An 18,702-nucleotide genomic window follows, 5' to 3' on the forward strand; every position below is an offset into this window, starting at 1 on the left:
ATAGTGACTGTAGCAGCAGGATACATGGAGGTAATAGTGTCGGGGATGGTGGCGGCATCTCTATGTACTAGGCCGGTATTATAGTGACTGTAGCAGGATACATGGAGGTAATAGTGGCGGGGATGGTGGCGGCATCTCTATGTACTAGGCCGGTATTATAGTGACTGTAGCAGGATACATGGAGGTAATAGTGCCGGGGATGGTGGTGGCATCTCTATGTACTAGGCCGGTATTATAGTGACTGTAGCAGGATACATGGAGGTAATAGTGGCGGGGATGGTGGCGGCATCTCTATGTACTAGGCCGGTATTATAGTGACTGTAGCAGGATACATGGAGGTAATAGTGCCGGGGATGGTGGCGGCATCTCTATGTACTAGGCCGGTATTATAGTGACTGTAGCAGCAGGATACATGGAGGTAATAGTGGCGGGGATGGTGGTGGCATCTCTATGTACTAGGCCGGTATTATAGTGACTGTAGCAGCAGGATACATGGAGGTAATAGTGGCGGGGATGGTGGCGGCATGTCTATGTACTAGGCCGGTATTATAGTGACTGTAGCAGCAGGTCATATGGAGGTTTTCTTTGGCCATCTCTCAGCTGATCCTGCTCACTCTTCCATCTTGTCTCCTTCCATCTTAGGCTTTTATAGAGTATGCAAAAGAGGAGTCCGTGGAGCCTCATTGAAGAGTCTCAAAACACAGGACTAGCCAGATATCCCTCCGGGAAGGACCCAGCCAAGGGGCAGCTCCTGTTAGGAAACCACCAAATCCACCATATTAAGTGGCCCTATAAGTCAGTGTAATTGTCACGTCCGGGGCAGGGAAGAGTGAGCCCTATTCTGAACCCAGACCCCTATCCCTACCTGCTTGGACGACCTGCCCTAAACAGCAGTCCCCAACTGGGCGGCGTTCCCTACACTGGCTAAGTGCAGGAGGGGAGATGAAACAGTACAAGTCTGGAGGAAGCAAGGGCAACAACAAAAACAGGAGAACTACAAGTCCCAGCAGACCTAACCGTTAAGGCTAGACAAAGGAGAAAGATAAACCAAATACCAACAAGCCAGGTCAAACCAGGAAGTCACGTCATACACAGAATCACAATCCAGAAGTACCACAAGTCCAAGCCAGAAGTCAAACAGAGAAAGCAGTCCAGGGAAACAAAGAAGAAACCAAACAAGCCGAGTCAGAACCAGGAGGTCACGTCAAATCCAAATCAGAATCCAAAAGGCAAAGTCCACAATATAGATGAAGAGGTCAAACACAGAGAGGAGCACACAATAAACGCACAAGCCAGCCAAAAGACTTGGTCACGGGCGAGGCATGGAAGCCTCCACCTGTTTAAATCAGAGCAGGGAGGGAGTAAGGAGGCAGCATCAGCTCTGACTGGACCGGCGTCTCTGTACTCTGACAGGCTGAACAGCATGCCTGTCAGACAGTCCAGACGCCTCCCCCCTTTCCAGCTGGTGTGCTGAGAGAGCAGTGGAGGCATCAGCAGGTATGTTCATAACAGTAATGACAAGGGATAAACCAAGGCCAGGTAACCATCCACAGACAGCTGTTTGGGGTGTTGCCCCTCATCAGTGTGGAGCAGGATTCTGGCTAGGTGGGAGCAATGCCTAGTAGAGCCATAAGAGAAACAGATTGCTGAACTCTGCTAATGAAAGCACTCAATGCAGTGAAGTCCTAGGTGCATTGCCCCCTGGGAAACATGAGTATGCAAAAGAGGAGTCCGTGGAGCCTCATCGAAGAGTCTCAAAACACAGGACTAGCCAGATATCCCTCCGGGAAGGACCCACTCCCCCACCTAGCCAGAATACTGCTCCACACTGATGAGGGGCAACACCCCAAAACAGCTATCTGTGGATGGTTACCTAGCCTTGGTTTTCCCCTTGTCATTACACTGACTTATAGGAACACTTAATATGGTGGATTTGGTGGTTTCCTAACAGGAGCTGCCACTTGGCTGGGTCCTTCCCGGAGGGATATCTGGCTAGTCCTGTGTTTTGAGACTCTTCAATGAGGCTCCACGGACTCCTCTTTTGCATACTCATGTTTCCCAGGGGGCAATGCACCTATGACTTTACTGCATTGAGCGCTTTCATTAGCAGCCGGCAGTGTTGTCATTTGGCCGGTCTCCCTGAGTTCAGCAATCTGTTTCTCTTAAGGCTTTTATAGAGAAACTATCAGCAGGTTAGATGAATCTATCTTGCTATCTCCCTATAGTGCCCGGGACGTTGAGGATGAAGCTACGTCTCTTTCCTTCCTTCTTGGTGCTGTTACCGCGCTGTGTGCTGTAAAATCCTCTGCCTGGTCAGCCATTAGACGCACTGGAGACGGGGCTGGGGATATCGCCAGCCTACCCCCTATAATGTTTATCAATAGAGGGGGTAGGCCAGAGCAGCGCTGGGGGGCGGTAGCCACACCCCCTGTGCGCCTTATGGTTTACCGGACACAGGTTCTCACAATAAACAGCATGGGAACCGCACTGAAGGGGAAGGTAACAGACATAGCCCCCGGGGTGCTCAGGATGAAGGTAACAGCAGGTTACAGGTAACAGACATACCTTCCTCCTTAGCACCCTGGGGGCTATCAGCAGCATAGAGGTAACAGACATACCTTCCTCCTCAGTGTCCCGGGCACTATAGGGGGCTATCAGCAGCTTGGAGGTAACAGACATACCTTTCTCCTCAGCACCCCGGGGGCTATCAGCAGCATAGAGGTAACAGGCATACCTTCCTCCTCAGTGTCCCGGGCACTATAGGGGGCTATCAGCATCTTAGAGGTAACAGACATACCTTCCTCCTCAGTGTCCCGGGGGCTATCAGCAGCTTAGAGGTAACAGACATACCTTCCTCCTCAGCACCCCTGGGGCTATCAGCAGCTTAGAGGTAACAGACATACCTTCCTCCTCAGTGTCCCGGGCACTATAGGGGGCTATCAGCAGCTTGGAGGTAACAGACATACCTTCCTCCTCAGTGTCCCGGGCACTATAGGGGGCTATCAGCAGCTTGGAGGTAACAGACATACCTTCCTCCTCAGTGTCCCGGGGGCTATCAGCAGCTTAGAGGTAACAGACATACCTTCCTCCTCAGTGTCCCGGGCACTATAGGGGGCTATCAGCAGCATAGAGGTAACAGACATACCTTCCTCCTCAGTGTCCCGGGCACTATAGGGGGCTATCAGCAGCTTGGAGGTAACAGACATACCTTCCTCCTCAGCACCCCTGGGGCTATCAGCAGCATAGAGGTAACAGACATACCTTCCTCCTCAGTGTCCCGGGGGCTATCAGCAGCTTAGAGGTAACAGACATACCTTCCTCCTCAGTGTCTCATACACTATAGGGGGCTATCAGCAGCTTAGCGGTAACAGACATACCTTCCTCCTCAGTGTCCCGGGCACTATAGGGGGCTATCAGCAGCTTAGCGGTAACAGACATACCTTCCTCCTCAGCACCCCGGGGGCTATCAGCAGCATAGAGGTAACAGACATACCTTTCTCCTCAGCACCCCGGGCACTATAGGGGGCTATCAACAGCTTAGAGGTAACAGGCATACCTTCCTCCTCAGTGTCCCGGGGGCTATCAGCAGCTTAGAGGTAACAGACATACCTTCCTCCTCAGTGTCTCAGACACTATAGGGGGCTATCAACAGCTTAGAGGTAACAGGCATACCTTTCTCCTCAGTGTCCCGGGCACTATAGGGGGCTATCAGCAGCTTAGCGGTAACAGACATACCTTCCTCCTCAGTGTCCCGGGGGCTATCAGCAGCTTAGCGGTAACAGACATACCTTCCTCCTCAGTGTCTCGGGCACTATAGGGGGCTATCAGCAGCTTAGCGGTAACAGACATACCTTCCTCCTCAGCACCCCGGGCACTATAGGGGGCTATCAGCAGCTTAGCGGTAACAGACATACCTTCCTCCTCAGTGTCCCGGGCACTATAGGGGGCTATCAGCAGCTTAGCGGTAACAGACATACCTTTCTCCTCAGCACCCCGGGCACTATAGGGGGCTATCAGCAGCTTAGCGGTAACAGACATACCTTCCTCGTCAGTGTCCCGGGCACTATAGGGGGCTATCAGCAGGTGAGAGGTAACAGGCATACCTTCCTCCTCAGCACCCTGTGTACAATTGGTTTAGATTCGTTTAACCTTCCGATGGTTCCCCTTTAAAGGCAGTGTAAACCCCTCTCCACTCTGCGCCATCTGCGGCCATTTCTGGTGAGGATGGGCGTCTCTTCCCCATCTTTCTTTGGATAATTGTGACTATTACATTGCTGTGTGCACTGCTTTGCACTAGGCTGATGTTTGCTCTACAGCTTGTGTTGCAGATGTTATATCTCGGCCTGATATGTCACCAGCACTGGATTGGAATGTTGTGCTGTAAAGCATATCGCTAAGTGCTGTTAAAAATTGCTGAGACAAGATGGCTGCCCCCATAATTATAAAAATTACAAATCAGAAAATGGAGTCATATTAGAAAAAAAAACCATAACATCATCAACCTAGGCCAGAGATGTAATACACTAGGCCTAAGAAGAAGAAATCCCAGCCTTACCAGGCTCTTTGCGTTCTCATCCTGATAGCATGTATGTTGGATGTAGTTGGCTCCAGATGTCTGATACTTATCATTGGGACCTGAGAGAAGTTCCACAGCTCGCTCTATGGTCATAGTCGCTCCATCAAAGTCATCTCGGGAATCCATCCTGCAACACCACACAGCGGGTTATAGCATAGTCACATCAAACTACATGTTCATTTACAGGAGAATACATAGTGGAAGAGCAAATTCAGGACCAGCCCTTTAAGGGTGCCTTCACACCTACCGTATCGCAGTAGAAAATCCGCAGCAGATCCACAGCGGCGTTAACTAAATGAATGAACACAGCATTAAATACGCACTGTCAAATCCGCTGCGGATCCGCAGCAGATTTGTAAGTGCGGATTTAGTGCTGTGTTCATTCATTTAGTTAACGCCGCTGCGGATCCGCAGCGGATTTTCTACTGCGATACGGTAGGTGTGAAGGCACCCTAAAGTAAAAATTCAGGATCAGCCCTTAAAGAGAAAATTCAGGATCAGCCCTTAAAGAGAAAATTCAGAACCAGCCCTTAAAGAGAAAATTCAGGACCAGCCCTTAAAGAGAAAATTCAGGACCAGCCCTTAAAGAGAAAATTCAGGACCAGCCCTTGTGGAAAAAACTTGTGGAAATCTGTATGTCAGTGAGGTAAAATGGTAAGGAGTTGCCATCTTATATTGGCCAATAGGGGACATGTGACTGCACGGATGTTGTCTGGCATTGAGTGAAGGAGCTGTAAGTTTCTATTGGCTGCTACATTTCATCCATTTCTATGTGTGCTGTGATTGGCTGGTTAGGGCTGTGCTGGGAGATCTCTGTGAAGTTTTGCAGGGGTGCTGCGATTGGCTGCTTAGCACTGGCCCTAGTAGATAAGGGTGGTCGGGGAATATATGGCTGCAGCAGGCTGTGTGCATGTACTGTATGTGTGTGTGTACTATGGCTGCAGCAGGCTGTGTGTGTGTATGTTTGTACTATGGCTGAGGCAGGGTTTGTGTATGTGTGTGTGCGTGCTATCGCTGCAGCAGGCTGTGTGTATGTGTGTATGCTATGGCAGCAGCAGGCTGTGTGTATGTGTGTATGCTATGGCAGCAGCAGGCTGTGTAACGGTCTAGTCTGGGTTGGAGCCCAATAGCAATAACAACACTGGATGTAGATGAAAGTACAAGAGACTGACCTTGGTCAGTAGTTAGTTGGAGGTCAGTAGACAGGTTGCAGTGAAGTGGTGGAGACAAGCGTGGTCAGCAGTCAGCCAGAAGTCCATACACAGGTAGCAGCAATGTGTTTGGAGGTTTATACAGAAGCGTAGTCAGATACTTAGCCAGAGTCCGGTGCAGAGAGAGCAGCAATATAGTTGGAGGATAAGGCAGAATCGTAGTCAGATAAGTAGCCAGCGCTCAGTACACAGAGAAGTAATAACAACAGCAGAGGAAGGAGGATCTCGATTAAGGGCAAAAGCACAATAATCTCACAAGGAGGAAGTGGAAAGGCGGGGCTTATACAGGAAGTCCAAGGGTGGAGCCAATTAAGGATTCAAGATTGGAAACTGAAGAAACATGATCTTGACCAATATATTCAGAACTGGAGCCGTCCAGCAAGGTTCAGTGGCTCAGTGAGTAGAGCTGCAGCCTGGAGTGCTGGAGTCACTAGGTTCAAATCCTGACAGGCTGTGTGCATGTGTGCGTGATATAGCTGCAGCAGGCTGTGTACGTGTGTTTGTGCAATGGCAGCAGCAGGGTGCGTGTGTGCGCGCGTGCTATAGCAGCAGCAGGCTGTGTGTATGTGTGCTATGGCTGCAGCAGGCTATGTGTGTGCGTGCTATGGCTGTAGCAGGCTATGGCTATGTGTGTGCAATCGCTGCAGAAGGGTGTGTGTGTGTGTGTGTGTGTGTGTGTGTGTGTGTGTGTGTGTGTGTGTGTGTGTGTGTGTGTGCGCTCGCGCGCGCGCTATAGCAGCAGGCTGTGTGTATGTGTGCTATGGCTGCAGCAGGCTATGTGTGTGTGTGCAATGGCAGCAGCAGGGTGTGTGTGTGTGTGTGTGTGTGTGTGTGTGTGTGTGTGTGTGTGTGTGCAGCGGCCTATAGCTATAGCTGCTGTTATTTGCCTGGGCATCCCGCTCCTGTCAGCTGCCCGAGGCCGCTCCTACATCCTCACATTGATCTGCCCCTTTGTCCTGTCTCTATAGGTGGGTGTATACAGTATTTGGGGGGGTCTCTAATGTTACAGATGAATGTCATGGTGCTGAAAGGGGTGAATAAATAATTGGAAGACTGTGGAGAGATTGTGAACCCTCGCACAGGATGGAAGTGGTTGCTATGGGTGACTAACCTGGATGGAACCTGTAGGCCTCCGTAGCTCTCTTGCTTCTGGCTGTAGCATCCATCGTTTCTCTGCATTGTGCTGTGATATTGATGGCGCTGGGTAGCAGAGATGGAGGAGGGTGTACGTGTCGGTGGGACACTGCCTTGCTTCCACTGTTGGGCACTTTGGTGACTGTAGAAGCTTGCGTTCTGGACCCCTCCCCTTCCAGGCCGCTGCTGGCTGTACTGGTTCTGGGCATTATAAAGGTTCTGGCGTCTGAGTGTGGCTTTCATGCTCGGACCGGTCAGGTCAGGCTCGCTCCGGCTGCTCTTCAGGGTTTGCATCTGACCATATTCGTTTCCTGGACTGACTGGACTTCCCAGAGATATATACTGCTGTCGCCCCCAATTGTCAAACTGACTTTGTGAGCTGAAGCGCTTGTTTTCCTTCTTCAGGGTCCCATTATACTGAGGCTGCGAAGAGGAAGAAGAAGAGGAAGAGGAGGAAGAAGAAGAGGAAGAGGAAGTTATTTTCTCTTTTTAGACAACTATCGAAAAAGACTTCCAGAGCCCTGGATAGAACAGAGATGTAGCTGTACATTTACTAGAGATGAGGCAGCGCACTGTATGGAGTGTAGTAGTCGCCGGAGTATCTGTGCTGGGTACGGGAGCGGCTGCTGCGTTACCATCAGACCTTCCAGATCAGCAGAAAGATCCTCTGATAATCTGGAAGATCAGGTCTCCATGTATATACACTATAGGACTGCACCTGCTCATTTGCTGAGCTGCCATACTAAAGACAGAAGGAAGACTAAAGCATTAAGTATAATTTCCACCCCCCACTCCACCAACAGAGCGCAGTCTAATCCCACCGCCCCCACTCCACCAACAGAGCGCAGTCTAATCCCACCGCCCCCCACCCCACCAACAGAGCGCAGTCAGACCCCACCGCACCCCTCCCTACCAACAGAGCGCAGTCTGACCCCACCGCCCCCTCTCCACCAACAGAACATAGTCTGACCCCACCGCTCCCCACCAACAGAGCACAGTCTGATCCCACCGCTCCCTTCCCTACCAACAGAACATAGTCTGACCCCACCGCACCCCTCCCTACCAACAGAGCACAGTCTGACCCCACCACCCCCCTCCCCACCAACAGAGCAGTCTTACCCCACCACCCCCCTCCCCACCAACAGAGCACAGTGTGACCACACTGCCCCCCTCCCCACCAACAGAGCACAGTCTGACCCCACCTCCCTCCTCCCCACCAACAGAGCAGTCTTACCCCACCACCCCCCTCCCCACCAACAGAGCACAGTGTGATCCCACCGCCCTCCTCTCCACCAACAGAGCACAGTCTGATCCCACCGCCCCCCTCCCTACCAACAAAGCACAGTCTGACCCCACCGCCCCCCTCCCCACCAACAGAGCACAGTGTGATCCCACCGCCCTCCTCTCCACCAACAGAGCACAGTCTGATCCCACCGCCCCCCTCCCTACCAACAAAGCACAGTCTGACCCCACTGCCCCCCTCCCCACCAACAGAGCACAGTCTGATCCTACCATCCCCCCTCCCTACCAAAAGAGCACAGTCTGACCCCCCCCCTCCCCACCAACAAAGCACAGTCTGACCCCACCGCCCCCCTCCCCACCAACAGAGCACAGTGTGATCCCACCGCCCTCCTCTCCACCAACAGAGCACAGTCTGATCCCACCGCCCCCCTCCCCACCAACAAAGCACAGTCTGACCCCACCGCCCCCCTCCCCACCAACAGAGCACAGTCTGATCCCACCGCCCTCCTCCCCACCAACAGAGCACAGTCTGATCCCACCCCCCCTCCCCACCATCAGAGCGCAGTCTGATCCTACCATCCCCCCTCCCCACCAACAGAGCGCAGCCTAATCCCACCACCCCCCTCCCCACCAACTGAGCAGTCTGATCACACCTCCCCCCTCCCTACCAACAGAGCGTAGTCTTACCCCACCGCCCCCCTCTCCACCAACAGAGTGCAGCCTGATCCCACCACCCCCCTCCCCACCAACAGAGCACAGCCTGATCCCACCTCCCCCTTCTCCACCAACAGACCGCAGTCTGACCCCACCGCCCCCCTCCCCACCAACAGAGCGCAGTTTGACCCCACCGCCCCCCTCCCCACCAACAGAGCACAGCCTGATCCCACCGCCCCCCTCCCCACCAACAGAGCACAGTCTGATCACACCGTCCCCCTCCCCACCAACAGAGCACAGTCTGATCCCACCCCCCCTCCCCACCAACAGAGCGCAGTCTGACCCCACCGCCCCCCTCTCCACCAACAGAGCACAGCCTGATCCCACCTCCCCCTCCCCACCAACAGAGCGCAGTCTGATCACACCGCCCCCCTCCCTACCAACAGAGCACAGTCTGATCCCACCGCCCCCCTCCCCACCAACAGAGCGCAGTCTGACCCCACCGCCCCCCTCCCCACCAACAGAGCGCAGTCTGACCCCACCGCCCCCCTCTTCACCAACAGAGCACAGCCTGATCCCACCGCCCCCCTCCCCACCAACAGAGCGCAGTCTGATCACACCGCCCCCCTCCCCACCAACAGAACACAGTCTGATCCCACCCCCCTCCCCACCAACAAAGCGCAGTCTGACCCCACCGCCACCCTCCCCACCAACAGAGCGCAGTCTGACCCCACCGCCCCCCTCCCCACCAACAGAGCACAGCCTGATCACACCGCCCCCCTCCCTACCAACAGAGCACAGCCTGATCCCACCGCCCCCCCTCCCCACCAACAGAGCACAGTCTGATCCCACCGCCCCCCTCCCCACCAACAGAGCACAGCCTGATCCCACCGCCCCCCTCTCCACCAACTGAGCACAGTCTGATCACACCGCCCCCCTCCCTACCAACAGAGCACAGTCTGATCCCACCCCCCTCCCCACCAACAGAGCGCAGTCTGACCCCACCGCCCCCCTCTCCACCAACAGAGCACAGCCTGATCCCACCGCCCCCCTCCTCACCAACAGAGCGCAGTCTGATCACACCGCCCCCCTCCCTACCAACAGAGCACAGTCTGATCCCACCCCCCTCCCCACCAACAGAGCGCAGTCTGACCCCACCGCCCCCCTCTCCACCAACAGAGCACAGCCTGATCCCACCGCCCCCTTTCCCACCAACAGAGCGCAGTCTGATCACACCGCCCCCCTCCCTACCAACAGAGAACAGTCTGATCCCAACCCCCTCCCCACCAACAGAGCGCAGTCTGACCCCACCGCCCCCCTCCCCACCAACAGAGCGCAGTTTGACCCCACCGCCCCCCTCCCCACCAACAGAGCACAGCCTGATCCCACCGCCCCCCTCCTCACCAACAGAGCACAGCCTGATCACACCGCCCCCCTCCCTACCAACAGAGCACAGCCTGATCCCACCGCCCCCCTCCCCACCAACAGAGCACAGTCTGATCCCACCGCCCCCCTCCCCGCCAACAGAGCACAGCCTGATCCCACCGCCCCCCTCCCCGCCAACAGAGCACAGCCTGATCCCACCGCCCCCCTCCCCACCAACAGAGCACAGTCTGATCTCACGGCCCCCCTCCCCACCAACAGAGCACAGCCTGATCCCACCGCCCCCTCCCCACCAACAGAGCACAGTCTGATCACACCGTCCCCCTCCCTACCAACAGAGCACAGTCTGATCCCACCCCCCCTCCCCACCAACAGAGCGCAGTCTGACCCCACCGCCCCCCTCTCCACCAACAGAGCACAGCCTGATCCCACCTCCCCCTTCCCCACCAACAGAGCGCAGTCTGATCACACCGCCCCCCTCCCTACCAACAGAGCACAGTCTGATCCCACCCCCCTCCCCACCAACAGAGCGCAGTTTGACCCCACCGCCCCCCTCCCCACCAACAGAGCGCAGTCTGACCCCACCGCCCCACTCTCCACCAACAGAGCACAGCCTGATCCCACCGCCCCCCTCCCCACCAACAGAGCGCAGTCTGATCACACCGCCCCCCTCCCCACCAACAGAGCACAGTCTGATCCCACCCCCCTCCCCACCAACAGAGCGCAGTCTGACCCCACCGCCACCCTCCCCACCAACAGAGCGCAGTCTGATCCCACCGCCCCCCTCCCCACCAACAGAGCACAGCCTGATCCCACCGCCCCCCTCCTCACCAACAGAGCACAGCCTGATCACACCGCCCCCCTCCCTACCAACAGAGCACAGTCTGATCCCACCCCCCCCCCTCCCTACCAACAGAGCACAGTCTGATCCCACCCCCCTCCCCACCAACAGAGCGCAGTCTGACCCCACCGCCCCCCTCTCCACCAACAGAGCACAGCCTGATCCCACCGCCCCCCTCCCCACCAACAGAGCGCAGTCTGATCACACCGCCCCCCTCCCTACCAACAGAGAACAGTCTGATCCCAACCCCCTCCCCACCAACAGAGCGCAGTCTGACCCCACGCCCCCCCTCCCCACCAACAGAGCGCAGTTTGACCCCACCGCCCCCCTCCCCACCAACAGAGCACAGCCTGATCCCACCGCCCCCCCTCCTCACCAACAGAGCACAGCCTGATCACACCGCCCCCCCTCCCTACCAACAGAGCACAGCCTGATCCCACCACCCCCCTCCCCACCAACAGAGCACAGTCTGATCCCACCGCCCCCCTCCCCACCAACAGAGCACAGCCTGATCCCACCGCCCCCCTCTCCACCAACTGAGCACAGTCTGATCACACCGCCCCCCTCCCTACCAACAGAGCACAGTCTGATCCCACCCCCCTCCCCACCAACAGAGCGCAGTCTGACCCCACCGCCCCCCTCTCCACCAACAGAGCACAGCCTGATCCCACCGCCCACCCCACCAACAGAGCGCAGTCTGATCACACCGCCCCCCTCCCTACCAACAGAGAACAGTCTGATCCCAACCCCCTCCCCACCAACAGAGCGCAGTCTGACCCCACCGCCACCCTCCCCACCAACAGAGCGCAGTTTGACCCCACCGCCCCCCTCTCCACCAACAGAGCACAGCCTGATCCCACCGCCCCCCTCCCCACCAACAGAGCGCAGTCTGATCACACCACCCCCCTCCATACCAACAGAGCGCAGTCTGACCCCACCGCCCCCCTCTCCACCAACAGAGCACAGCCTGATCCCACCGCCCCCCTCCCCACCAACAGAGCGCAGTCTGATCACACCGCCCCCTCCTCCCTACTAACAGAGCACAGTCTGATCCTACCCTCCCTCCCCAACAGAGCGCAGTCTGACCCCACCGCCCCCCTCTCCACCAACAGAGCACAGCCTGATCCCACCGCCTCCCTCCCCACCAACAGAGCACAGTCTGATCACACCGCCCCCCTCTCCACCAACAGAACACAGTCTGACCTCACCACCCCCCTGGCCTCTCCTGATATGTAACGAGGACCCCCGGCCTCCCCTGATCTACCTACCTATGGGGACCTGCCTGCTGGGGTACCTATGGACCTACATGTGTACATGTCACTAGAACAGGTTAAAAGTTTTCTGAAATGTAAGTTATACTTTAAGGAGTGTTTGGGATTATAATATTAGCAATGGCCAATCCTTGGGATAGGTCCCTAATATCATGTGGTAGGGGGGCTAATTCCTGGCATCCCCCTGGCCAGGCCCATTCCCATTGGCTGTAATGTGTGGGGCCAGAAACTGATTTCATGCTAATGACCTATAATCCTAAGGATAAGAAGCCCCTCTTGGCGGCCGTTCTATGCACTGTGAGTCCACAGAACTGCTATATCCTGGCGGCTGTTCTATGCACTGTGAGCCCACAGAACTGCTATATCCTGGTGCAGTAAGGGCCGACCAGTCACGCTGACTTGAGTGATACCCAATATGCTTACTTATATAGTAAAAGGCCAACTCTAGATGCAGATCAACAACTGGGTTGATATATTACTTAATATTGTGGCATTTAAAGGGGTTAAAGTGGTGACCCCCCCACTCTATGTGCACTTCTCGTATATGGACAATGTCACCTGGGTGGGGCTTTATGCCAGGTGGGCCTTCTCCTATATGGACAGTGTCACCTAGGCGGGGATTTAAGGCAGGTGGGCCCCCTTTCCTATATGGACAGTGTCACCTGGGTGGGGCTTTATGCCAGGTGGGCCTTCTCCTATATGGACAGTGTCACCTAGGCGGGGCTTTAAGGAAGGTGGGCCCCCTTTCCTATATGGACAATGTCACCTGGGTGGGGCTTTATGCCAGGTGGGCCCTCTCCTATATGGTCAGTGTCACCTGGGTGGGGCTTTATGGAAGGTGGGCCCCTCTCTTATATGGACAGTGTCACCTGGGCGGGGCTTTATGGCAGGTAGGCCCTCTCCTATATGGTCAGTGTCACCTGGGTGGGGCTTTATGGCAGGTGGGCGATCTCCTATATGGACAGTGTCACCTGGGCGGGGCTTTATAGCAGGTGGGCCCTCTCCTATATGGACAATGTCACCTGGGTGGGGCTTTAAGGCAGATGGGCTCCCTCTCCTATATAGACAGTGTCACTTAGGCGGGGCTTCATGGCAGGTGGGCCCCCTTTTTCTCTATGGACAATGTCACCTGGGTGGGGCTTTATGCCAGGTGGGCCTTCTCCTATATGGACAGTGTCACCTAGGCGGGGATTTAAGGCAGGTGGGCCTCCTTTCCTATATGGACAGTGTCACCTAGGTGGGGCTTTATGCCAGGTGGGCCTTCTCCTATATGGACAGTGTCACCTAGGCGGGGCTTTAAGGAAGGTGGGCCCCCTTTCCTATATGGACAATGTCACCTGGGTGGGGCTTTATGCCAGGTGGGCCCTCTCCTATATGGTCAGTGTCACCTGGGTGGGGCTTTATGGAAGGTGGGCCCCTCTCCTATATGGACAGTGTCACCTGGGCGGGGCTTTATGGCAGGTAGGCCCTCTCCTATATGGTCAGTGTCACCTGGGTGGGGCTTTATGGCAGGTGGGCGATCTCCTATATGGACAGTGTCACCTGGGCGGGGCTTTATGGCAGGTGGGCCCTCTCCTATATGGACAATGTCACCTGGGTGGGGCTTTAAGGCAGGTGGGCCCCCTCTCCTATATGGACAGTGTCACCTAGGTGGGGCTTCATGGCAGGTGGGCCCCCTTTCCTATATGGACAGTGTCACCTAGGCGGGGCTTCATGGCAGGTGGGTCCCCTTTCCTATATAGACAGTGTATTTGTGTTTTTCAGATTTCGGTATCCTGAGGATTACGGGGGATTTTGTGGACTACATAAGGGACAGGCATATTGTTTTTTTTTTGTTTTTTTTTAAATATGACCAACAAGGGGTGTGAGGTGTTTTTATTTTAGTGAAAAAAAATTCAGTGTGTATAGTCTCTTTTTCTTTACCTTACAGGCTTAGTAGTGAAAGCTGTCTGATAGATGCATCCATTACTAAGCCGGGCTTCTCAGTGTAAGCCCCGCATTATTACCGCAGTACCCACCATAGTGTTGGGAAGAGCTGAGTACCAGTAGTCCCAGATGGTCAAAAAAAATCGCACTCCTGGACTGGGTGGTGGCAGGCTGGAATTATTAGGCTGAGGAGGTACCCTGGTACTACTAGGCTGCTGCTGTTTGGCTTGTTACCTGGCTGGTTATAGAAATAGGGAGAATCCTACATGCATTTTCTTACAAAAAAAATAAATAAATAGGATCCCCCCGTTTCAATAACCAGCCGGGTAAAATACAAACAGCAGCAGCTTAGTAGTACCTGGGTGGGAAGGGCCCTTAATTTTGTCCCTCCTCAGCCTAATAATACCAGCCTGCTGCCGTCCAGTCACAGACTGACATTACTGGTACCCGGCTCTTCCCAGCACTCCTGGTGTGGTGGGAACTGGGGTAATAATGGGGGGCTTAGCCATGTTACCAGCTAACACTTAGCCTAGGCTTAGTAATGGATGCATCTATCACAGCTTCCACACAACTGAAAAATATTTTTCATCAAATGAAAACAGCCCCACCCCCCTTGTCATCGACGTAGTCAACTAGATTTGACCGAATCCTCCAGATAGCAATACCTGAGAACAAAAACGAGAGAAACACAAAAAAAAAAAAAAAAAAGAAGGAGCAGAACACCCATAATTTTGACAGGTGTTCTGCTCCTTACAGTATCCTGGACATTGCATCCCCACTTAACCCCCTGGGGGCCAGACTGATCTCGTACTGCACCTGTGCCAGCAAGGAAGGGGGTGAAGTGACCTCCCTTCCTTTCGGGGACTGGGGCACCGTGGGTGTTGGGGGGCCCCTCATACCATCAGACATCATCTTCCTTCACCAGACCCGGCACACTGAGCTTGATATGTGTTGGGCTCTTGCTCCAGCAAGTCTGCTCAACCAATCAGCAGCTAAGGCAGGACACCCCCTCAACCGCTGATTGGCTCAGCAACTCTGTACACAATCTCACTGTTCCGGGTCTGGCGCCCATCCCAGCAAGGTAGGGGTCACTTTTCTGGTGTGCACGTGTTTACGTCGGTGTCCAATGAAGTCCAAGTTCATGTCCAAAGCGGTCCATAAAAACGTGGCACCAAACACAATACACATGAACAGGAAAACGACAAACGCAAACGGAGGACAGAAAAGCGCCACAAAAAAGCTGTGTCTGGGGGCCCCTTATTGCACCAGACAGCAGTCACTCCATCGCTTCTCTCACACAACTGAAGGGATCAGAAGTTCCTGCACCCCCAACACAATCCACCTGCAGAAACCAGTAATGGGACCAACTGGGACCACAACTGACTGGTAGAGGGATGCTGGGCAGAAGGCCAATCCTTCCAAAAACACAAGCGCCAATATAGCTGCGCCTGCGCAGTCCTGGAGGATGACAACGGTGAGTGCGCGGCAATGGGAACGGCCTGTTCCTGCACAACAATCACCGCCTGGGACTGCAGGTGATGGGTCCTGGGATGGTGGGTACAAGGGGTCTCCTACTGGAAAAACCAGGGCTGAACATGTACTGAACGTGTACGCTTCTAGGCCCCATACATGTACGCTTCTAGGCCCCATACATGTACGCTTCTAGGCCCCATACATGTACGCTTCTAGGCCCCATACATGTACGCTTCAAGGCCCCAAACATGTACGCTTCTAGGCCCCATAGATGTATGCTTCTAGGCCCCATACATGTACGCTTCTAGGCCCCATACATGTACACTTCTAGGCCCCATACATGTACGCTTCTAGGCCCCATACATGTACACTTCTAGGCCCCATACATGTACGCTTCTAGGCCTCATACATGTACACTTCTAGGCCCCATACATGTACGCTTCTACGCCCCATACATGTACGCTTCTAGGCCCCTTATACTGCCCCATACATGTACACTTCTAGGCCCCTTATACTGCCCCATACATGTACACTTCTAGGCCCCTTATACTGCACCATACATGTACACTTCTAGGCCTCATACTGCACCATACATGTACACTTCTAGGCCTCATATATGTACATACGCTTCTAGGCCCCTCATACTGCACCATACATGTACACTTCTAAGCCCCTCATACTGCACCATACATGTACACTTCTAGGCCCCTCATACTGCACCATACATGTTCACTTCTAGGCCCCTTATACTGCACCATACATGTACACTTCTAGGCCTCTCATACTGCACCATACATGTACACTTCTAGGCCCCTCATACTGCACCATACATGTACACTTCTAGGCCCCTCATACTGCACCATACATGTTCACTTCTAGGCCCCTCATACTGCACCATACATGTACACTTCTAGGCCCCTCATACTGCACCATACATGTACACTTCTAGGCCCCTCATACTGCACCATACATGTACACTTCTAGGCCCCTCATACTGCACCATACATGTACACTTCTAGGCCCCTTATACTGCACCATACATGTACGCTTCTAGGCCCCTCATACTGCACCATACATGTACACTTCTAGGCCTCATACTGCACCATACATGTACACTTCTAGGCCCCTCATACTGCACCATACATGTACGCTTCTAGGCCCCTCATACTGCACCATACATGTACACTTCTAGGCCTCATACTGCACCATACATGTACACTTCTAGGCTCCTTATACTGCACCATACATGTACACTTCTAGGCCCCTCATACTGCACCATACATGTACACTTCTAGGCCCCTCATACTGCACCATACATGTACACTTCTAGGCCCCTTATACTGCACCATACATGTACACTTCTAAGCCCCTCATACTGCACCATACATGTACACTTCTAAGCAGGGGCGGGCTGGGCCGGGGGGCAGGGTGGCATCTGCCCCCCGGACCGGCCTTCCCCAGTACATTACAGGGCCGCACTGAGGCTGCTTACCGCCCCAGCGCTCTCCTCTCTGCCTGTGCTGCAGGGCCGGTCTGTGATGCCAGTTGCAGCTGAAGCTGCTCCCCGCCCCCGTTAAGCCCCGCCCCCGTTAAGCCCCGCCCCTGTGTACCGTCCCATGTTCCTCCTGGCCCAGGACTTCCTGTATTACACAGTGTGGAGATGAGGAGGCTGCTGCTAACCTCCAGCAACACAGCGTCCTCCAGCTACGGGCTCCTGCTCCCTGACCATCCCCCTCGTGTCCTGCTCTCTGCTCAGCAGCTATAATGCAGGTACTTCGGGTTGTAGATAGGAGGGAGGTCGGGACAGAGAGGAGAGGGCTGTCTGCTGGGCTGGGCTGACAGAGGCAAACACACACACTAGCATCTGGTCCCCCAACCCCTTGTAGCTGCTGCCCTTTACCCCCTATAGCTGCACCCTCTTCCACAGGCTGCATTGCCCCTCTGCACCTGTAGTTGATATGTACCTCCTAAGGCTGCTGTGTGAGCCTTCCCCCCAGACTGCTGTGTTCTCCCCTTCAGGCTGCTTTGCCTCTCCCCCCCCCCTTTCAGGCTGCTGTGCCCCCCCCCACACACACACTTCAGACTGCTGTGACCCCCCTTCAGGCTGCTGTGCCCCTCCCCCCCCCCCTTTCAGGCTGCTGTGCCCCCCCTTCAGGCTGCGCCCCCCCCCCCATTTTCAGGCTGCTTTGCCCCCCCCCCCCCCCTTCAGGCTGCTTTGCCTCCCCCCCACACACATATTTCAGACTGCTGTGCCCCCACACACAGAATGATACACACTCATAGAGAACAATATACGGTCATACAGAACAAAACGCACCCATACAGAACAAAACGCACCCATACAGAACAATACGCACCCATACAGAACAATATACACCCATACAGAACAATACGCACCCATACAGAACAATATACACCCATACAGAACAATATACACCCATACAGAACAATACGCACCCATACAGAACAATATACACCCATACAGAACAATACGCACTCATAAAGAACAATATACACCCATACAGAACAATACGCACTCATACAGAACCATACAGAACAATATACACCCATACAGAACAATATACACCTATACAGAACAATATACACCTGTACAGAACAATATACACCTGTACAGAACCATACAGAACAATATACACCCATACAGAACAATATACACCTATACAGAACAATATACACCTATACAGAACAATACGCACTCATACAGAACCATATACACCCATACAGAACATACAGTACAATATACACCCATACAGAACAATATACACCTGTACAGAACCATACAGAACAATATACACCCATACAGAACAATACGCACCCATACAGAACAATATACACCCATACAGAATATACACCCATAAAGAACCATGCAGAACAATTTACACCCATACAGAACAATATACACACATACAGAACCATACAGTACAATATACACCCATACAGAACCATACAGTACAATATACACCCATACAG

The 18,702-nt window shown here is 54.2% G+C and overlaps 1 protein-coding gene across 1 annotated transcript in view; it reads right to left on the minus strand.

Annotated features, from left to right (window-relative positions):
* The window catches only part of PKP1 (plakophilin 1), a 178,040-nt gene that overhangs the window by 103,744 nt on the left and 55,594 nt on the right, over window positions 1–18,702 (minus strand). The window contains exons 3-4 of the mRNA XM_069945506.1: window positions 6,899–7,344; window positions 4,556–4,703 (exon numbers count right to left, since the gene is read on the minus strand). Of these exons, the coding sequence (XP_069801607.1) occupies window positions 4,556–4,703; window positions 6,899–7,344 (594 nt within the window). The remainder of the gene's footprint in view (window positions 1–4,555; window positions 4,704–6,898; window positions 7,345–18,702) is intronic.

The sequence above is a fragment of the Dendropsophus ebraccatus genome, chromosome 11, assembly GCF_027789765.1.
Source record: "Dendropsophus ebraccatus isolate aDenEbr1 chromosome 11, aDenEbr1.pat, whole genome shotgun sequence".
Lineage (NCBI taxonomy): Eukaryota > Metazoa > Chordata > Amphibia > Anura > Hylidae > Dendropsophus > Dendropsophus ebraccatus.